The sequence below is a fragment of the Bos javanicus genome, chromosome 10, assembly GCF_032452875.1.
Source record: "Bos javanicus breed banteng chromosome 10, ARS-OSU_banteng_1.0, whole genome shotgun sequence".
In the NCBI taxonomy this organism is placed as follows: domain Eukaryota; kingdom Metazoa; phylum Chordata; class Mammalia; order Artiodactyla; family Bovidae; genus Bos; species Bos javanicus.
This window is the reverse complement of record NC_083877.1, coordinates 42,250,192-42,271,723: the sequence shown is the minus strand read 5'-3', so window position 1 is coordinate 42,271,723 and position 21,532 is coordinate 42,250,192. Positions and strand designations below refer to the sequence as shown.

The 21,532-nt window shown below is 39.3% G+C and overlaps 2 protein-coding genes across 7 annotated transcripts in view; one reads left to right on the top strand and one right to left on the bottom strand.

Moving 5' to 3' along the window:
• KLHDC1 (kelch domain containing 1) overlaps positions 1-14,821 on the bottom strand; it is a 40,208-nt gene extending 25,387 nt beyond the window's left edge. Inside the window, exons 1-6 of one of the 3 annotated variants that reach the window (XM_061429790.1) lie at positions 14,636-14,821; positions 4,581-4,651; positions 4,012-4,129; positions 3,456-3,574; positions 579-657; positions 197-244 (exon numbers count right to left, since the gene is read on the bottom strand). In XM_061429790.1, the coding sequence (XP_061285774.1) occupies positions 197-244; positions 579-657; positions 3,456-3,574; positions 4,012-4,129; positions 4,581-4,651; positions 14,636-14,731 (531 nt within the window). In that variant the 5' untranslated portion in view covers positions 14,732-14,821. Of the gene's footprint in view, positions 1-196; positions 245-578; positions 658-3,455; positions 3,575-3,771; positions 3,986-4,011; positions 4,130-4,580; positions 14,596-14,635 lie in introns of those variants that run through there. The other 2 variants (XM_061429791.1, XM_061429792.1) reach the window with 2 other exon arrangements.
• Positions 14,822-15,274: 453 nt separating this feature from the next.
• The window catches only part of POLE2 (DNA polymerase epsilon 2, accessory subunit), a 33,491-nt gene continuing 27,233 nt past the window's right edge, over positions 15,275-21,532 (top strand). For all 4 annotated transcript variants that reach the window (XM_061429782.1, XM_061429781.1, XM_061429784.1 and 1 more), the window contains exons 1-2: positions 15,275-16,959; positions 19,717-19,817. In XM_061429782.1, coding sequence (XP_061285766.1) covers positions 16,607-16,959; positions 19,717-19,817 — 454 coding nt within the window. In that variant the 5' untranslated portion in view covers positions 15,275-16,606. The remainder of the gene's footprint in view (positions 16,960-19,716; positions 19,818-21,532) is intronic.

Here is a 21,532-nt window from a genome sequence, read left to right as displayed (position 1 = left end):
TACAATAATAAAATACACTAGTAGAAGGTAAAAGTGAGGTTACTGTGTATCTTGGTGGGAAGATCAATGGCTTTTAAAGTTATCTTTTAAAAGATTTCATTTTTGTAAGTCATGACTTCTTTCATTAATATAATAGTTTATTCTCTAGCCAATAAGAATAAGTAGAAAAAAGCAGTATCACTACCAACTTACTCACTGTCATACAGAAGCCAGTCTGAGCTATGAATAGTTCTGGCGGACGTACCTAAAAGGAGGTGTATGTCAGCAACAGCCACTGTGGTTACCTATGAACAAAGTTTTTCAAGTTGTGCTAAAGCCACTACTTGTCTACTAGAAGCATCTTTAAGTGATTTATGACGTCAGAAAAGAAATTACTCTGCCAGTAGCAATGAAGGCTGATACCATTAGGGGAGAGAATCTCTTGCAACTGAACCCAAATTCAAAAGAGAGAAAAGACACTTTTTTTTCATAGCATCACTTATAGCAAATTAAAATGAGAAGGACTGGGCTCATTATTTCTAAAAACTTTAAGGAGACACTAAATTAGAGGAAAATGTAAACAGTGATTACTCTCTTACCCAAGATGCATCATGAACATCAAAACAATCTTGGAGTTCATTATGTCTCCTACACCCATAGCCACCAAAATATATTAATCTGAAAAACAAAACAAAAGATACACTTTGGGGTTCTGCTTTCAGCTTGTTCACAGAAAGTTGAAAGACATCATTTCTCTCACAACCTAAACAAGCCATATAAACTACAAAACCATAATTAAAACAAAAATCAAACCGCTATGGGAACAAAGAGACCTAAGTGAACAATTCCAGAAAGTGATGAGCCTGCAGTAGGAGAGAGAAACCCATTGTTGCTTTCATCCTTGATGCAACAGCAGGAGGAGGAAGAACCTGGTACACACAGGGTTTGGAAAAGAAGCCAGCCAAAATTTTAATAGTCACATGTAGGCTAGCACAGCAAATTAGAACCTTAAGAGACTCAGTCACCTAGGGGGTTTGAATCTATTCAGAAAGTATTCACATAATCTTCAGAGAGGACTTAGGGTTAGTCACCAAGAGTATGAAGCAGCAGAGAGCAGAGCAACTCTTCTTGAGGCAATCTAAGCTATCAACTCTAAAGTTTGGGATCAGGACAGGAAATCTGAAGCAAACACCTCAGAGTGCTGCCGGCAAAAGGTCAGGGAGGACATCCAATGCTTAAAGAGATCACTCAAGGTACAGAAAGTATTAAGTGGGATTGGGGAGCAAAGAGAACTCCCTAGCAACCTAAATACCTACCAATTAGGCTATGAAACAAGGAGGGATCTCTCACGGTTCTGACAAGTAGGAACATGGCTGTGAAGCCCAGCTCAAAATCTCTACACAATCCCTAGTGCTCAAAATGTGGGGCAAAGAAAAGTCTTGATCTTGCATCAGAACATTTGAAGCCAGTGCTAAAACTGAAAGAAACTAAAGCTGCAACAAAGCCTAAGCACAGGCCAATTGCAGGTTAGACTGCCTTAAAGTCCACTCCAGCAGCCTGAAAAAGAAAGAAAGGGCATGTCCTTTTCTGGAGAGATGCATTGTTTACTACAACCCTTACTGTTCTTCCAAACAGAATGGCTGTCATATGATGTAAAATTAGAAGGTATATGAAAAGGCAAAAAAAAAAAAAAAAGTGACCCATGATCAAGAGAGGAAAGAGTCAATATAAGCTGACTTCAAGGTGGCCCAGATATTGGAATTAGTAGACCTGGCCTGGAGAAGGAAATGGCAACCCACTCCAGTGTTCTTGCCTGGAGAATCCCAGGGACAGGGGAGCCTGGTGGGCTGCCGTCTATGGGGTCGCACAGAGTCAGACATGACTGAAGCGACTTAGCAGCAGCAACAGCAGACCCGGCCTTTAAAGTAATTCTAACAGAAATAGTAACAGACCAATTTGTAAAAGGCGGACAAAGTTCAGGAAGAACAAGGTAATTTTGGCAGAGACATGAGGACCCCTATTATAGAGGCAATCAAGTTAAGATGAAGTGATTAGGGTAGGCACTAATTCAATATAACTGGTATTCTTACAAAAGGGGGAAATTTGGAGGAAGACAAGCAAGTACAGAGAGAATGCTACGTGACTATGAAGGCAGAGATCTGAGTGATGCTTCTACACACCAAAGATTACCAACAAGTCACTAGAAGCTAGGGAGAGGCATGAAGTAGATTCTTCCTGAAAATCCAGAGAATGAACCAACCTTGCTGGCAGTTTGATCTCAGACTTCTAGTCTCCAAAACTATGTGACAATACATTTTTTGACACACCCCATGGCATGCAGGATCCTAGTTCCTTGACCAGGATGCACACCTGTGACCCTTGCAGTGGAAGTGCAGAGTCTTAACCACTGACAACCAGGGAAATACATTTCTGTTGTTTAAATCATTCAACTTATAGAACTCTATTACATCAGCCCGAGCAAAATAAACATTTACCACAATTATAAATGTATAATTGTTTGATCCAGAAATCAAATTGTGAAATTTTATCCAACAAATAGATCTGCAATTATATGTATATAAACACAAAGATATTCATTAAAGCATAGTTTGTAATGGCATGGGAATTGAAATACTCTAAGTGTTGCTTCATCTATCGGGAAAAAGTTAAATAATCCTCATGGGAGATTACTATGCAGCTGTAAAAACAAAACAAAAACAAAAAAACAAGCTTTCCAACTAGAGATACAGAAAAATGAAAGATCTCCATGGTGCAGTGTAGACTAAAAGAAGCAGTAGGGCACAGAATACTGTAGAGTACACAGATGTTTGTGTAAAGAGGAGGCAGAAGAGATACAGATAAATATACAGAGAGATATATACATACATACATATATACATACATATGTATTTGCTTCTATTTGCTTAAAGTAACAGAGGGCAATTGTTCCCAAACGTGTCTGCACCCTGGAATTACTTGAGGAACTTAAAAAAATCATACTCCCATTGATTATAATTTAGTTAGTCTAGGCTATCACCTGGGCTTCACAGCATTAAAAAACAATATCCCTATATTATTCCTATGGCAGACAAGTTTGAGAACCACTGCTATAAAAATACAAAATATGTTGATAAAAGTAGCTATTTGTGCATCTGGAGGGGTCGGAACAGGATGGATGGGAGCAACAACGGCAGCCAGACTTTTGAATATGGTTTTGATTTTTAAACTGCGTGACTATATTAACTATCCAGAAAACTAATAAAATAATTAATTTTAAAAAACAAATAGTTGCTTCCACCATATTTATTCTTATGACCTGGCTCTTATCTAGGATTCAAAACTGCCTTTACCATCGGTGTCAAAACAGTTTGTAATTATATCTTGAAAAAAATTCAGAGTTTCAGGTTTCCTCTGTTTTGGACACAAGCTATAATCCTTACTTGAATGCAGTTAATGAGGTGGTTTTGCTGCATTACCTGTCTTTATATACCCAGCAGGAAAGTTTATCACGTGGTGTGGGTGGTTGCCCTTCAAAGTTGGTGATTTTTTCCCAAACGTAGGTTCCATCTCTTGTTCGCAAATTAACAAAATAAAGCTTTTAAAAGAGGAGAATACTATTAACAGACAGGGCATCGGAAAATTAAATATATGTCACAGGGATAGGTGATCCAAAATTAATAATATTACTTTTTATTTTTAAAATGTAAAAATTTTAATTGTAGAGTTCATGAAAATGGGACTATGTTTTAGAAGCAAAAATGGTATATGAAACACACTGAAATGAATCTTTACCCTTCTTGTTCTTGCCCTATGGATATCAATCAAGTAAGCAGTTAATTCTGAAGCAGAAGGATCTGGGACCAGAGAGGAGCAGGTATGCTGCATTTTCACTCTATCTTTTAAAATCTTATCAGTTAGCTCAAGCTTTTCTACATGTCTTCTTTGCAAAATACTTGTAAACTTGTGAGATGAAGTGACACATTAAACATTACATTTTTCTGCACTCCTGAATTGAAAAAAAAAAAAAATTACTCGATTGCTGTATCCTTTGTCATCATATCCTCCAAAAACGTACAGCTTTCCATTAATGCAAGCACCGCAACTTCCTGACATGGAGGTAGGGAGTTCTCCTTCCATGAGGTGCATTGTCCTGCAGCAAGAATAACGTGGAATTCCGTAACTTTCCAGAAAGGCAAATTATATTCCTTTTCAACTCCATCAGTACTTTTTCAATGAAAATTGCCACTAACAATTACAATTAAGATATCATGGTAGCCAATACTCTAAAAACTGTTAAGAAGATCCATGGTAAAGATTTTTCAACCTACTGAAGAAAAAAGTTACAAAATCTTCTCATGTCACCAGAATTGGGAAAGAGTAGAACAAAACAAAGTCTTCAGAATGGTAAAGGACAACGAATGAAGAGGGGAAGGGATTTGGGGAGAGAAACATCCAGAGGGAATAAAGCACTGAAAGAAAAGGAAAGGGAGACAACAGAATATTGCAGTATGTTCTGAGTATGGTCTCAAATCTCCTGTTGTCTATGACAACAGTTATAACAGATACTAAGATAGGACATTACGCAATGTAAAATTACTTACCACAACCCACTATCAATATCATAGGTCCAAATCTCATCATTAGGCAAATATACTTCATTGTCTTCAATAGACTAAAAACACAGAATACATAAAATTATGTTTATTATTTACAAAGTAACAACTAAATAGTTGCTCAGGATGGGAAAACCACAATGAAAATAGTGAAAAAGACAAAAGCAATAAACAGCCTCAAAGATGGCTTTTTCAATAGAAACTAAGTTAGATCAAAAGAGAAGGGGAAGAGAGACATTTTCTAAGAGAAAGTAGGCAAATACAAATTAGCAAGTACATGAGTCTCAGAAAAAGACTGAGGGCCATTAAATTTTCCAAGGAAGTTTAAGAAAGAGAAAACAGCAAAACAATAACATTAGAGCAGAATACTGAAGACTATGAATCCAGAAAGAAAAGGAATATCGAAAAAGAGCTATAGGGAGGAGTTAAGAAAGGAAACTTTTATGAAGTATAATTAAGAGCTGCTGCTAAGTTGCTTCAGTCATGTCCGACTCTGTGCGACCCCATGGACTGCAGCCCACCAGGCTTCTCCGTCCATGGGATTCTCCAGGCAAGAACACTGGAGTGGGTTGCCATTTCCTTCTCCAATGCATGAAAGTGGAAAGTGAAAGTGAAGTTGCTTAGTCGTGTCTGACTCTTAGGGACCCCATGGACTGCAGCCCACCAGGCTCCTCCATCCATGGGATTTTCCGGGCAACAGTACTGGAGTGGGGTGCCACTGCCTTCTCCCATAATTAAGAGCACGATATAATATACCTTGATTCACTGGACATGTTTTTTGAGTGCCTACTATGTGCAAGGCATAGTGTTAGATGTTGATTAAATATAGAATCTAAGGATCAAGATAAATTTAGCTAGTCAAAATGCCAACTCCGAATATGAATAATCTCTACAGAAGATGATAATATATACAGTACATTCTGATATTTATAATGAAAAGAGAAATAAGAATAAAATAACAATTTTCTTTATGTTAAGGTTAAAAACCTAGGGGTTAAAACAAATCCTTACATAAATCTGTCAGGATTACTTAAAAGTTATAAAATAACTCAAAAATAGCTAGTTGCAAAAGATGTTTAAGAATATCTAAGAATTAAATGTATAACAATTTAAGAATTTTTGTGTGATGTATAAATTATTAATATGCTAAGTAGAATTAGTTAATATCCTCCTTGCTCTATTAGTTAAATTTTTAAAATCGTATCCTGACTACTAGGTCTATGTCTCTAACTCTATCTCTGTTTCTGTCCGTCTGTATCTCTCCCCCGCCCCCACTCTCATACACATACACTCAGAGCAGAAAAACATCATAATATTTCCAAGGAAACTTCCACTCTGACTGAGGAAACCATGTCTGACTGATGGACAGGTAAATAATTGTTAAGAAAGGGAGTTAATTGTATGACTCTAAGGTTTAATGGCATCCAGCTACAGTAGCCACATGAGTGCACCTTTACAACAGAAATAGGATGAAAATGGCTTCTGTCACTTTTCTGCTGAAGTCCCTTCAGTGCTTCCCTGTTGGTCTCAGGATGGTCTAAAATTCTTATGATTCTGTGCAGTATGGCACCTGCTATCCCTCCAAAGTTCTTGCCTTTAGTCATTAAGTTCCAGTCTTCCTTCCGTTCCTAAACCCATGCAAGTTTCTAACTGGACCTTCACCTATGCTCTTCTCTCTTCTTGCAATCTCTGCCAGAATTTGTTTGGCTAATTACTCTTTCTTTGGGAATCATTTTCTTGCTTCTTTAATCTTCTAGAATAAGGTTAAGAGATTAAGGTCCCTGTTAAATGCTCTCATAAATCCTGTACTTTCCCTTCCAAGTCCTTTGTCTGTATCATATCCACACAGCACCGCCACTGCCATGATACAAGCTTCATGAGTGCATAGATCATGTTTATTTTGTTGTTCCCAGAGTCTCACAGTGACTTGGACATACAGGACAAATAGAATATTTGTGGCTTAAGAGAATGGCTACATGAATGATACTTATTAAACTGACTGTATGCTCATCTCATGAATAAAAAGAGAAGTCTGTTTAATCTTTAAAAGCGGTGTTGCAAAAAACCAAATGGAGCACAGAATTGAACAATTTGGCCCTAGTTCCTTATTTGCTCAGTGATTTCACTCCTAAATTATCCCTTTTCTTTTACATCATCAAATTTTGCTTCTGTGGTAGATCACCCCTATTGATACTCAAACATGCCTTAGTATTGCTCATCTTAAAACAAAACTCTTCCACAACTCCTCTTATTTCTCGGCTACCTTCATAACAAAGGTTCCATACTGAGTTACAGTGCAACTCTCCATTGCTTCACTGCTCATTACAGCATCAACCCAGATTAATCAATTCAGACTTACTCCACTAAAACTGCTTTTGTCAAGGTTACCCTAAAAAAAAAGAATTAGTGAACTTATTAATCCAGAAACATACCCCAGAGAGATGGAATATATAAAAAAGAAGTTAAGAGACATGGAGGAAGATAGAGAATGAGAATGAGGAAACTTGACTCAAGAAAAAATGGAAGATATGAATAATCTCATAGTTTTGATTGAATCAGAGATTTACAATCTCCCCCCCAAAGTACCAAACCCAGATGGCTTTACAGATGAGTTCTTCCAAACACTCACAGAACAAATAATTAAATCTTCCAAAAAATCTACTCCAGGATATAAAAGAAGGAATACTACCCAAACCACTTTTGAACATAGATGTAAAACCGCTTTAAAAAGTAATGAGTAAATAGGATCCAGTTGATGTATATAAAAGGTAACATATGAAACTAACTTGTACTTAATCCAAGGAATGGAACATTGATTTAATATTACAAATATTACTACTATTTTTTATAAGTCATCACATTTGGCTAGTAAAGAAGAAAAAACATAATTATCTCAGTATAATGCAAAAATCACTCTTGGAAACTGAACATTCAAAAATTGAAAATTGGGTAGAAGGGCACCTGATTCATTTGAAAAGGGCCATTAATTTGAAAAATGACATCTACAAACAAACAAACAAAACCCTAAGCAATCATCAAACTTAATGGTTAATAGTTTAAAACAATCCCTCTGAGATTAGGAGCAAGAAAAAAAAGCTTTCGTTTTACACTGTACTTTAGGTCCACCAGTGTAGTAAAAAAAAAAAATAGGAATAAAGATTAGGATCAGATCAGATCAGTCGCTCAGTTGTGTCCGACTCTTTGCGACCCCATGAATCGCAGCACGCCAGGCCTTCCTGTCCATCACCAACTCCCGGAGTTCACCCAAACTCATGTCCATCGAGTCAGTGATGCCATCCAGCCATCTCATCCTCTGTCGTCCCCTTCTCCTCCTGCCCCCAATCCCTCCCAGCATCAGAGTCTTTTCCAATGAGTCAACTCTTCGCATGAGATTAGGATAGAAGAAACAAAACTGTCATCAGGTGTAGATTCCATATAGAAAATAAAGACAATTAACAGATGGATTCTGAGAATGAATGTATGTTTAGAAAGTTTGCCAGAGTAAAAAATATTCAAGTTAGTTGTATTTCAAAATACCAGTGATAATCAAGAAATTTACTTTTAAAGAAACTAACAACAAAAAATACAAAGAAGCCAAGAGTAAACCCAACAAAAGATATATAAGATATTGAAGATACTACAAAACTTTATTGAAAGACATCAGAAAGTCTTGAATAGAGATATACTACATACTTGGACCTGAAGTCTCAATTTCATAACATGTCTATCACTCTCAAATGATCTAAAGATTGAGTACAGTAACATAAAATCTTAAGAGTACTTTGACAACCTGATTCTAAAGTTTATACAAATGAGGAAGTATGGTGGAAAGCAAGTTGGCAGTTCTTCTAAAAGTTAAATGTGGAATGACCACATGACCCACGAATTCCACTCCTATGTATCCAAAAGAATTGAAAATAGGGGCTCAGATACTTGTAATGCCAATCTTCATATCAGAACTATTTATAATACACAAAAGACGGCAACAACCCAAGTGTCCCCAAAACAGATGAATGGATAAACAAAATGTGGCATATGCATACAATATAATCCTATTCTCCACAAAAGGAATGAAGTTCTGATACATACAGCAACATAAGCGAACCATGAATGTAATATGCTAAATAAAAGAAACCAGACTCACAAATATAAACATTGTTAAGATCTCATTTACATGAAATATCTAGAAAAAGGCAAATGTATAAAGATAGAGTGATTAGAAGTTGGCAGGGACTGGGGTAAAAAGGGAGGGAGGCAGAATTTCTGTTTGGAATAAGAGTTTTGGAACGAGACAGTGGTGCATGCTAAGTCGCTTCAGTCAGGCCCAACTCTGTGAGACCCTATGGACTGCAGCCAGCCAGGCTCCTCCGTCCATAGGATTTTCCAGGCAAGAATACTAGCGTCAGTTGCCATGCCCTTCTCCAGGGAATCTTCCCGACCTAGAGACTGAACCCGTTTCTCTTACATCTCAAGCACTGGTGGGCAATTTCATTACCACTAGCACCATCTGGAAAGCAGATAGTGGCAACACTGTACAACACTGAATATAATGCCACCAATTGTACACTAACTTGGTGAAGATGACAAATTAAATGTTTTATACATTTTACTATAATAAAAGTAGTAAAGAAAATGTATATGAAACAACAAACGTCCCTAAATAACCAAAATATTCCTCAAGAACAAGATGAGTGTGAGTGGGGTTTTCACCATCCAACATTCAGACTTCTAGTAAAGCTGTTGTAATTTAGATACTGAGGGAGGTTCTGTCACAAGAATAGACAGCAAACTTCACAGAATAAAGAACCTAGAAACAGATGACACAAACATGGCACGTGACAGAGTTTGCATGTTAGTAGGGAAAGAAGGGACTATTTAATATATGACACAAGAATAACTGATTATCCATATTGAAAATATAATAAAATTGGATCCCTACCTTAAACCAACCAACCAAACAAAAAATTCAGATTAAAAAAGTTAAATGTGGAAGGCAAAGCCAAAAACTGTTTAGAAGACAAAATAGGAGACTTTATGATCTCCACGGTGGGAAAGATTTAAGATGCAGAAAGTACAAAGCATTAATGTCATTAATTAAAAGCCTCTGTTGAACAAAATATAATCATCAAGAAAATACAAAGATAAGCTGCAAACTGAGAAAAGTGAAAGTTGCTCAGCCGTGTCCAACTCTGTAACCCTATGGACTACAGTCCATGGAATTCTTCAGGCCAGAATACTGGAGTGGGTAGGCTTTCCCTTCTCTAGGGGATCTTCCCAACCCAGGGATCGAACCCTGGTCTCCCGCATTGCGGGTGGATTCTTTACCAACTGAGCTACCAGGGAAGCTTCAAACTGAAAAGACATAGTAAACTCATACAACTATATAATTAAAGAATTCCTATAAATCAGTAAAAGAGAACTCAATAGACAGGTGAGCAAAAGACATAAACCAGTGTTTTTACAGAAAACACAAATAGTTCATAAAGCTATGAAAAGACACTCCACTGTATTGTAATCATGGAAAGCAAATAAAAACCACAATGAAATATGTCATCACACTCACTGGATTGGCAAATTTGAAGGCCAGATGGTACCAAATGTTGTCAAGGATGTGGAACAAGGAGGAAGTTGGTGAGGGTGGTGTAAATTGATGCAAATATTTTGATAACACTGATGTTTCCAATTTAATTTGGAAGTGTGTGACCAGGCAACCCAGCATTCCATCCCTTGGTGTATGCCCCAGAGAATGTATATGCCCCCCTGCATGTATAATAGGAGACATGTTACAAAGAATGCTCAACGTAGCACTGCTTACAATTCCAAAAAGAAAAAAAAAACCTGAAACATTCAAATATACATCAATAGTGGAATAGATAAGGAAATTGCTGTGAATTCACACAATAGAATATTATATAGTACACACATTCAAAGAATAAATCTAGGGGAGATTTTCAAAATATTTAACAATTGCACAGCATAGAAACTGACCAAACAAAATAAACACTAAGCAAACACAGTCACAGCCACGCAAGTGCACGTGAGCTGAATACAAATAAGGTATGAGTCTAAAACACACAATGTTAACTAAAAGAATTAAGTCATGAAAGAAAACCCATGCTCTGATTAAAAAACCAAATAATATATTGTTTAGGGACAGACACATAAGTGATAAGACTATAAACAAAATGGTGATTAATAAGAACTCAAGATAGTGGTACCCTATGAGCGTGGGAGGAACAATATAATCAGGGAAGGATAAACAGGAAACTTCTAAGGTACTGATTTTAGCTGATTTCTTAATCTGGAAGTACAACGTGAAGAGTTATTTTACATATCCTTTTGTATAAACATTTCAAATTTTTAAAGAATAAAATTCTAATAAATGAATATTAGGTAGCTCATGGAATCATCAGGGAAGCTGGAGAACCAGCTTATATTAAGAGAAGCAAGACCTAAAAACCCAGAACACCAGTCTGAAGTGCAAACTGCCCCAGTCGCTGGTGAGCAGCTTGTAGAACTGCCTTTTATGCCAGGGACCTTATCTTCCTACAAATTCTATGGGTAGCTAAGAATCCTCTTTAAGTCCTGATTTTTACATCTTTATTCTTGAGTCCAAATCTACCACACATACATCTAACCAATAGCATCCAGGCTACTTGCCCAGAACCTAGCTGCAAGCGAAGCTGGAAAAAACCTGGTACTCTGGTTCTTTTTTATTGGGCACCTACTATGAGCTGTCTGACTCAGGGCACCAAGGACATAATAGGGAACAAAATTCCTATCTTTACAGAATATATTTTCTATGAAGGTACGTAGGAGGTACTCAGACAACTAAAATAAATACTCAGACAACTAAAACAAGACTCACTTAGTGGGGGATACTACAAGAGGAAGGGGATTCAAATTCTGGCCATCTAAAAAGAATTAACATCTCCACATAATATGGATGGTCTGTGTGACCATCTATGAATAAATAAGTTAAAGAAATACTCACTTAAGGCTTTTAATACACATTGCTAACTTTCTCTCCAAAAAAGTTTACTAGTGCATGAGTAATTCATTTCCCTACACTCTTCTCAAAAAATTTTTAATATTTACAAATTGGAAAAGAAAATTTTCATTTGTGTTTCTTTGATTCACAATCTATTTCTTTCCTTTTAAATTTCTGTGCATGTCCATTGCTCATTTTTCAGAGAAATATCAACCTTTATTTTTACAGAACTTTTGTCTATGACATATGTTGCAAGTAACTTTGCCAGTTTGTCATTCACCTTCTCATTTTATGGTGTTTAAAAAGCACAGATTTTAATTTTTAAAACTTTGATCTTAACTGCTCTATGATTAAACAATTTTCTGTTTATATTAAAAAAACAACTTTGGTCTAGCAAACGTTTTCCCTTATAGTTTTTTCCCAATTCAGTTATTCTTTTCCCAACTCAGAATTTTACAAGTCACAAATTGTCTTCTGGTATCAAATAGCTTAATTTCTCCATATTTATCAATCCTAAACTCTACTATCATTTTCCTCCAGTAGTCCCAGGAACATATTGAATAAGCAACTGTTTTTCCAGAATTGAAATGCTGCCTTTTATATACAAAATACTCTTATATGCTTGTTTATGTAATTCCTTCTCCATTCCATCATGCTATCTTAACTTGCATCACTGATTTGTTTCAGTATTGTGTTATGTTTTAAAATCTGGTACTGTAAACCTCCAACTTTCATTCTTTTCAAACATTTTCTAAATTGATTCTTCTTTCCTTTAAGTCCTTTTCCAAAACAGAAACATATAGTTAAACAGATTCATGCAGCTAGTTTGTATAAGAAAAGGTTTAGGGCAAAATGTATTAACATCAATTGTATTATGCAAATAAAACTGTTCATATGAAAACCTTAAGAGGAAAGTATATCATCTGTAAACATGCTAAAACATTGTGCTTCTCAAAAATTTAGAAAAAACTACTCACAACTTTTAAATGTTCCTAGTTGTAATACTTAAGTTTGTATGAATTTCAGTAGTGTGGAAAATATATGAAAAAACTAGGAACAAGAGAATATTCTGGCATCAATTAGAATTTACTTTTTTCAGCATTGCTGCTCTTACCTCTAGAGGTAGGGCTATTTTCAGATATACTGGATTTTACAAGATGTTCAATAATAGGGTAATAATAATTTAGACAGATAAATGTGGGCCATTCAAGTTTTAGGATATACTTCTGTTAATTTTAACACACACTGTGTTCATGAGGAGGAAAACTGGGTTTGGAACAAACTATCTGGAATCAACTGAATACTATTCTTAACGACTGACTACTGGATTATCTCTAGATTCCAGGGCCTTTTAGCTGTTCAGAAGGATATGACTAAAACAATTGTTGGAATGATTCTACTTTTTCATCATGATATGCCATGTCTTCTTTTCTGCCTCCCACTCTCTCTTTCCTTGTCTTATGCCTTAGACATATTTTAAGTGCTGACAATCCCTGGATTTAAAAGTAGGTTTGATCCAAATCTGTGTGGTACTTTCCAGGGTAGTTCTTATAGCATTTACTCATTGGATCAGTAGCAGGAAGTATTTCTATTCACTGACTGTCACCTGAAAACCTGGAATCTTACCAATTACACAATTTTCAAGAATAAAATTAAATGTAAAAACTCCAGACATTTCAGTTATGGGCCCAACAGAAATCTATATTGTCACCACATATGAGATATTACAGATTACTATCTTGAGATTTTTTTCATGTCACAACACTAAGAATTAATATAGCCCTGAAGTCTGACAACTGTACATCTTCAAGTGGTATAGCTCAAAACAATAAAAATATTTCTTCTGCAAAAACCATCATTATATCTAGACTATTTTTTCACCAAGAACACGAGGTGGAACTATTAGACCTTAAGAAAGCCTAATTTATGTTTATCATACAAAAAAAATAGGCTTTGGCAATCCAATATATCTAAGTTGGAATCTGCTGCCCGTGCAGCCAAACGGTCATTCAAATTATTTACTCTTACTGACTCATAGATCTTATTTTTTAAATAGTATATTTAACAAGGATTATATAAGATTACGAATATGAGATTTCCTAACACACGCCACGTATAGTAGGCACTCAAATGTGAGTTCTGATTTTCCCATCCTGACACTGAATCAGATTAAAAATAAACACACAAACAAAACAACAAAAACCAACTTGGATTTGAGAATCATTTAACATACACAGTATGTTCTTTATTTCTTTGAGCGATTCAGTCATGTTACATCTGTCACAGAACAGTATCGAATCAGTCAGAAAAATATCTGTTTTACCTCCAGTAGAACTCCAGATGGCTCGCTTTTTTTTTTTTTCCCCTTAAATCTTAAACTAAAGGGGTCGGCATATATTCCTGAACTGCTTTCCATCTTTAGAATCCTTGATTCTATAATCCTACGATTATAGAAACAAAGCACATTTTCAAACCTCCACTGTAATAAGAATTTTAAAGCCTAACATTCATACTGTTAATATGAGCCTGTTTTCAGATTCAGGGGAAAAAAAAAAAAATTCGTCATTACCCACTAGTAAAGGAATGCCACTAAAAACTACTTAAGAATACTTAAATGCTTCAGTGATTCAGAATCGCGCCGCGGGAATAAGGAAGTATTTATGGAATAATATAGCACGGCATCCTCGGTGGGCTTTTGCGTCTGCGTAAGCATTTAAAAATGATCATCAATCGCGCAGTAACCGCCTGAGCGCTGGGCAAGCCGAGCTATCCGCCAGCTGCGAGGACCCGGCGGACTGGAGAATGGGAAGAGCCCCGGAGCGGGCTTTGAAGGCTTTCCTAGTGCAAGCAACGGCGGCTCGGCGTCCAGCCTGAAGCGGCGGGAGAGCGGCCGACAGGAGAGGGCCGGGCGGGGCGCCGACGGCGCCGGCCCGGGCCTCGTACCGGCCCCCGCCTCTGGGCCGGGTGTGGGCGGGGGCTAGTCGGCCGGTCGGGCCGAGACGCCGGGCGGGCTCCCGGCGCGAGTCCGCCCCGTCCCGCCTCTTCCCCTTACCACGTAGCCCCCCCATACGTAGAGGAAGTTTCCGTCCACCACGGCACAGTGGCCGCTGCGCTCCTCGGCCACGCAGAACAGCTGCGAGTCGGCCATCCGCGCGGTCGCTGGGCCCAGCCGCTCGGCGCGCCGCAGCCCCTGCCCACGGAGCGGCCTCTTCTCCCGCCTGGCTCCTCCACGCACGAACGGAACGCGTCGAGGGTCGAGATTGGTGGGAAGGCGGCACCAGTGCGGCTGCGCCGTCCCCAAGCCCGCCCGGGAAGCCGAGCGCGGGGTGGCCTCGCCAGTTAGGGATGCTTGAGGTCTGAGTGGGCAGGGTGGTGCCTTCGCTTCTCCGCAGCCCTGCTACTCCCTGATTTCGTGTCACTTGCGATTGTGTTGTGTGGGCGGAACAGCCTAACTCTGTACCTTATCCAGTGACTCGATGGACTTCTTGTACACGGACTTGATGTTGCTGTGACTTAAATCAATGTATTAGTACACAAATGCTTTATGAGGGTTTGCCTTTTCCATTCAACTTCCGGCAGAGACAGTTATCCAGAGAGAGGGAGAGAATAGTAGAGAATGAGAATATATATATATATAATTATATATATATATTTAATTGAAAAATTTCTAAAACGTACGCCAGCAAGCTACAGCCTGCAGGCCAAATCTTTTTACTACGTGTTTCTGTGGCGCCCACAAGTTAAAAATAATTATACATTTTTTAATAGTTGAAAAAAATTTTAAATTATATTACTCATAAAAAATATGAATCCAAATTTCAGCATCTGTACATAGTTTATTGGCACACAGCCACTCTAATTCGTTTAAGGATTGTCTGTGGCTGCTGATGTAAGCCACAGAGTTGAGTAGGCCCAGCTGAGTACCTGCAACAAAGACCAGATAGGTCTCACTGTGGAAAATGTTTACTGTCTGGCCCCTTCCAGAGAAAGCTGCCTAACCCTTGCTATAAAATGATGTTACTGAAGTGAAACTAGTGCCAAGAGGGAAGACAATAATCATGCCAGTGTCTATAAATGCCCCTGTCCTTTAAGACAATGTGGCCGCTCACCCCTCAGAACGTTAATTTATTCAGCATATGTTTATTAAGTGCCTGCTTGCTGTAGCTAGTTGGTACTGAGGCCCCGTTAGACACAAACGCTGAAATAATCAAGTATTATTGACTCCTTAGAGTCTTGTAGTAATAGATACTAAATAAATTCTAAATATGTAGGTACTGACCTTCCCTGGTGGCTCAGCAGTAAAGAATCTGCTTGCCAGTGCAGGAGACCTGGGTTCAATCCCTGGGTCGGGAAGATTCCCAGGAGAAGGAAATGGCAACCCACTCTAATATTCTTGCCTGGGAAATCCGTTGGACAGTGGAACCTGTCGGGCTCCAGTCCAACGGGTAGCAGAGTCGTACATAAGCAACAAGTCGAATACACTGGAAGTCACTGTATAGCAGTTCTTAGGAATCATCCTCACATTTCATAAGACTGCACGTTCACTTATAAGCACTCCAAGGTTTTATTGTAACTCATTGGAGCAAGCGTTTTGACGCGTGGCAAATTAACAGCTCACTTGCTGGAATAAGACTGAGTAATCCTGGCTCCATCCATCACTCACTGAATGTTTCATCTTGAGTGAGCCATCTACCTACCATATCTGTGTCTCACTTTTCTCATCAGTAAAAGGAAGATGTTGAAAAAACAGCACACAACTCATTTGGCTTTACAAGCAATATATTAATACATTTAAAGCGCTTAAAGGCAGCCCGCAACTTAAATATAAAGTGGAGTGGGTGAGAATTATGGTGACGTATAACGGCTGCGAGTGAATGTCAGGGAAAACCCTGTGGTGACACAGAGCATTTCCAGGGCTTGTGTGAAGCAGAAAACATAAGTACTGAAGGGCCCCAAGGTCCGGATGAGCCCGACGGGAGTCACGGAAGGTGGAGGGGAGCGATGAGAGCGCAAAGTGGGTTCCATGAAAGCACTTGAGATAGGGAAGCGCGTTCCCAACCAGACAGCAGGGCACTCGCTGGTCAGTATCGCAATATCAGAGCAGTGTAGGCTCGTTTTCTCCTGCAACTTAGAGGGTGCAGGGAGGCAGCCTGCCTGGCCTGCGGAACCGCAGATCTTTCCACGCACTGAGAGGAGTAGTGGCCTCTGGCGCTATTTAATTATAGAGAACTGGCGTTTCTGGGGCGGGGCCAGGACGGGGCTCTCCCGGGAAGGGGCGGAGCCGGGGCCGTGGCGCCAAAACGCAAACATGGCGCCTGAGCGGTTAAGGAGCCGGGCGCTCTCCGCCTTCAAGCTTCGCGGATTGATGCTCCGGGGGTGAGTCGGCCGTATAGCTGGCGGGGTAGGAGGGGAGAGCCAGGGCCAGACTGCCGTGCGGGGCAGCGGGATGAGCCGCACTCCGAGACGGAACCTGGTCTCTGGCCTTAAAATGACAGAGACCCTGAGAGAGTTCTAAGAAGCGAAGAGGATCTGGCGATGCCTTCCTAGATTCCCCGACGCGGACTCGTAAAGTTTCTCCCGGAAGGGATGAGGCTCTCCTGCACTTGCCAAACAGCCGGAGAAGCGGCGATAGGTTCCGCAGCATCCGTATATTAGCACGGTGCTTGGGCGCTCTCTGCCCGCTTAATCTTTTCCTCTGCGGCGTGGGAATCCCAGCGTCGCTGCTCACGTGGTTACGGAGACAGCGAATGAGAGACCTGGGAAAGCCCATTGCTTGCCAGTAGCTGTCAGATTAGTACAAATGGTAGGCCCTGCCAGCCCTCCCAATTTTAGGTCAGGTCCTATTCTTGAGAGAGAATTCCTGAAGGGTTAAAAAGTGGGTAGGTTTGAAGCATGTCTTTTTTTTTTTTTTTTTTAAAGATTTCCTTTAGAACGTCTCTTGCCATATCTGTGTTTTCTACGATTTGTAGAATGATCCTATACAAGATTTTTCTCATTAAATCTGCCTTAAAAAAAAAAAAAAAAGAATACGGTATTTACATATGTAAACACCTGCCGGACGGGACACACGTCTCTACCAGGTTTTGATTGGTCTTGTGTGTGTAGAGGTTTTTGGTTTGTTTTTGTGAAGATGAGTTTTATGGGACTTTTACCATGTTTTGGGGTTAGTGAACAGGGGCAAGAGTGGATATTCTGTAGGAGAAAATAATAAATTCTGATTATTTGATTATCTATTGATCCCCGACATTTAAAAAATACAAGCAATAAATCAGTTGGTATTTTTCTTTTCACTTAGGATTTGACTTAACACCGAGCTGTCATTCATTAATTCAGTCAGAAATACACTGAAATATATTAGCTGCAAAATATTTATGGAGCAAGGGAGTAGGAGAGTACAACACTGCGGAGGTTGGGGGTCAGATAGTGTATTAATTATTTATTGCTGCATAACTCATTACCCCCAATTCAGACGTTTAAAACAGCAGGCACTTAGATTCTCACATTTTCCATGGGCCAGGAATTCAGGTAGGCTTAGCTGGGTCCTTAGCTTCACCGTCTCTCAAAAGGTTGCAGTCAAGATGCAGTCATCTCACAGTCAGTTGGGCAGGGTTTGCTTCCAAGTTCATTCAGTGATTGGCAGGATTCAGTTCATCCAGGATTGTCCGACTGAGGGCTTTAGTCCTTGCTGGCTCTTGAGGCTCCCCAGCATGGCAGCTTACTTTATCAAAATTAGCAAGAGAGTCTGCTAGTAAATGAAAGCCAGTTTTTTGTAACTTAAGGCAAGAAAGTGACATCTTGTCACTTAAAAATGTTTATTTTTAAAAGTACAATACCAAAAAAAAGTACAGTACAGTAAAATATTTGATCACTTGTGCCATATTCTATTATTAGAAGCAAGTCATTAGGTCCAACCCACACTCAAGGGGAGGTTATTAAACAAAGATGTGATTACCAGGAGGTGTGGATTATTAGGCGTCATCTTAGAAGTCTGTCTAGCATGGATATTAAATAATTCACAATTATTTACTTTCAATTGTGAAAAGGATCCGAGGAAAGAAGTGCTGTGATAGTGTATAACCAGGTGTATAAAGAGTTCTAGAGTCAAGAAAGGCTTCATTAAAGAATGATTTGGGGGGGAAAGAAAAAAAAGAATGGTTTGAACTGAGTATGAGCAGGACTTGAGTAGGTAAAGAGTAGGGGAGAAGTGACCATATCAAGATCTTGAAGCAGGAGAGCATCAGGAAGTCCAGAGACACTGGATAAGACCAGTGAGATTTGACAGGGACCAGATCCTGTATGACTTTGGTCTATCCTAGTAGCTTTCCCAAGAGTCACCCAATACATGTGTGATTTTAGGGAATCAATCATATTCTATAATAAACTAAAGGGATGTGACACCCACACATGAAACAATAAGCAACCTAAGATATATAACAATATTGATATCAAGTGTAAAGTTGTGGTCCACAAATACAGAATGGCATGGAATTAGCTAATTGTTTAAGGAGACAGTGTTCACTCTGAGAATTATCGTTATTTAAATCAAGAATTAATATGATTTATTCAAAATTTCAGTTTTATTGATTATGGGGGGGCCGGGAGAGAGTTATGTGATTTTAGTGAATGTTATTACCTCTACGACGATATTCAAATGTCAAAGTTTTTTCTAGCCCATTTTTTTTTTCTTATTTTACAGTTGAAAACGATGATGAAATTACTGGAACTTAAGCAAATGCATTATCAAGTTAATATTTATTTAATTGTCTGTTATATTCAGAACATTGAAGCAGACTGAGTTTATTAATGTCAAGTAATACATAGTACAAGGCTACTTGATATAGCAGATGTAAGGTACCTATAAGTGAGATTAACAATTTCAGAAGGAAAGGGAGATTGTAGCTGGTAGAGCTGGTTTAGGAAGTCTTCCTAGAAGAAGGATGTGATTTGGGATTTTAAGAATGGTTCTGTTGGCAGTGGGTAAGAGAAAGACTTTGTTCAGAAAGCACAAGAAAGGGGAGTATTGCTTGCAGGGAGGAGTGAGTGAGTAGGTCATAATTTCAATGCTGGATTGACGAATCTTTGCCAGACTTTGGCATAAAACGTGTAGCCTTAATTACCAGTCTCTCTTATCAGCGAAGCTGTTAAGTACCTCACAGAAGCTCTTCAGTCTATCAATGAAATAGAGCTTGAAGATGCACTGGAAAAGATCATCGATGCAGTTGAAAAGCAACCCTGTAAGTAACATTCTCTGTAACGTATATTGTTCATATCGTTCTACATCCTCAGTTATCTTAAAAAGTTTAAGGAGAAGTTGAGGACTCAGTATTGAATGTCCCGGTGGCATGAGACATACCCCTGGTAGCACTACCCCTGGTAGCACTTATTGCTAAGGGGGAGCCTCTTAATTCTGTTGGAACCTTGGGGCATTCCCAGAGACTCTTTTACAGTTCTTCCCTTTTATGAATTTCCCTCTGATTCCTTTATGGTTACTTTCTTTTCTCTGTTTGCCTGTTTCTTTGTGTTGCTTCAGTTCAGTTCAGTTCAGTTGCTCAGTCGTGTCTGACTGCCGGGGTCCAGCACCGGTGGATCCAGAGAATTCGAAGGGGAGACGGCTTCGGCGATCAGGATACGATAGAATTAAAGATATAGAGTGGTTAAGTAAGGATAGCTCAGTAGGAAAATTCAATGGAGAAAAGAGGCTGAATAACTTGGTTTACGTGGAAAACCAATAAAACTCCCAAGACAAGGAGTTTGGGTCACCTACATAGGCCGCAGGCATCCTTCCGTTCTCCCAAAGGAGAGGAGACACTAAGGCCTCCCCGGTCAGATCTTAGAAGCCCAGGCAAAATTAGTAGGCTTGATGAGCCTCCACACTCCAGATGGGAATTCAGCCAGAAAGTGAGAGAAAGAACGACATGAGGAGACCAGTCTTTCTAGGAACTGATCCCATTCTTTATTTTCCAGGGTCCACTTTTATACACAGAGATGTAATACAAAAGTAGTCATTCGGGCAGCAGTCCTGACTCTTATTGAAACCACGCTTTTTTTCTGCATTCCTTCCGATATACAAAGTTCTCAGGTGATTTACATCATCTTCTGGCCAAGAGGCCTGCTAACATTTTATGACCCTTTCTGATTATGATTAGTCAACCAGAAAACTTACTTTCTCCAAAGGTGACTTTTCTTAAGTCAAGCACCACCCTCCGAAGGCACCAGATAAATTTGCATTCCTACAGGGCAAAGGTGCAGTGGGCTATAATCAAGAAATGAATTTACTTAGCCTAAGGTCCAATGTGATTAATATCAAGGTTAATACTTATTTCTCTCATATGTTAGTTACATTCATTAATGTGTATAAGCGGCAAGGGATATGGAGATGTAGCAGCAAATATTGGCTCAACAATGAAACCCTCCACCGGTATAATTCCTAACTAGCCCACTAATACTATACTAATAATTTTCTAACTTCTCAAAAGAATCTGTTTTTAGAAAGTTTAGAGCATCTCGTGCCTCTCACGGGTGGGAGGCTGTGAACAATCACATGTGGCCGGACAAACCTGTCAGGCAGGCTAGAGAACCTTCAGAGGAGTTTGTAGGTTGAAACACTCCTGTTACGCCCAGAAATTATTAACTGGAGCTCTAAGTTAACCCCTTCTCCAAAAGAGGTGGTGGGGGACAGCCCCCCATAAAGTCAGAGGTGTAGGTGAGAGCACAGCAATAAAGTAGGCAGCCTCTGGTTTTGGGGGTAGATGCTCGAGAATTTCCAGGGGGACTCCTGAGGCTCGATTCCGCCTTTGCGTATGCCGAGCCTCCTTCCTCATGACCTTTGCCACGGGCAGAGTTCCTCACGCTGGCTCCCTGCATCCAACTCTTCGCGATGCCATGGACCACAGCACTCCAGGCCTCCCTGTCCCTCCCTCTCATCTCCATTGAGTCAGTGATGCCATCC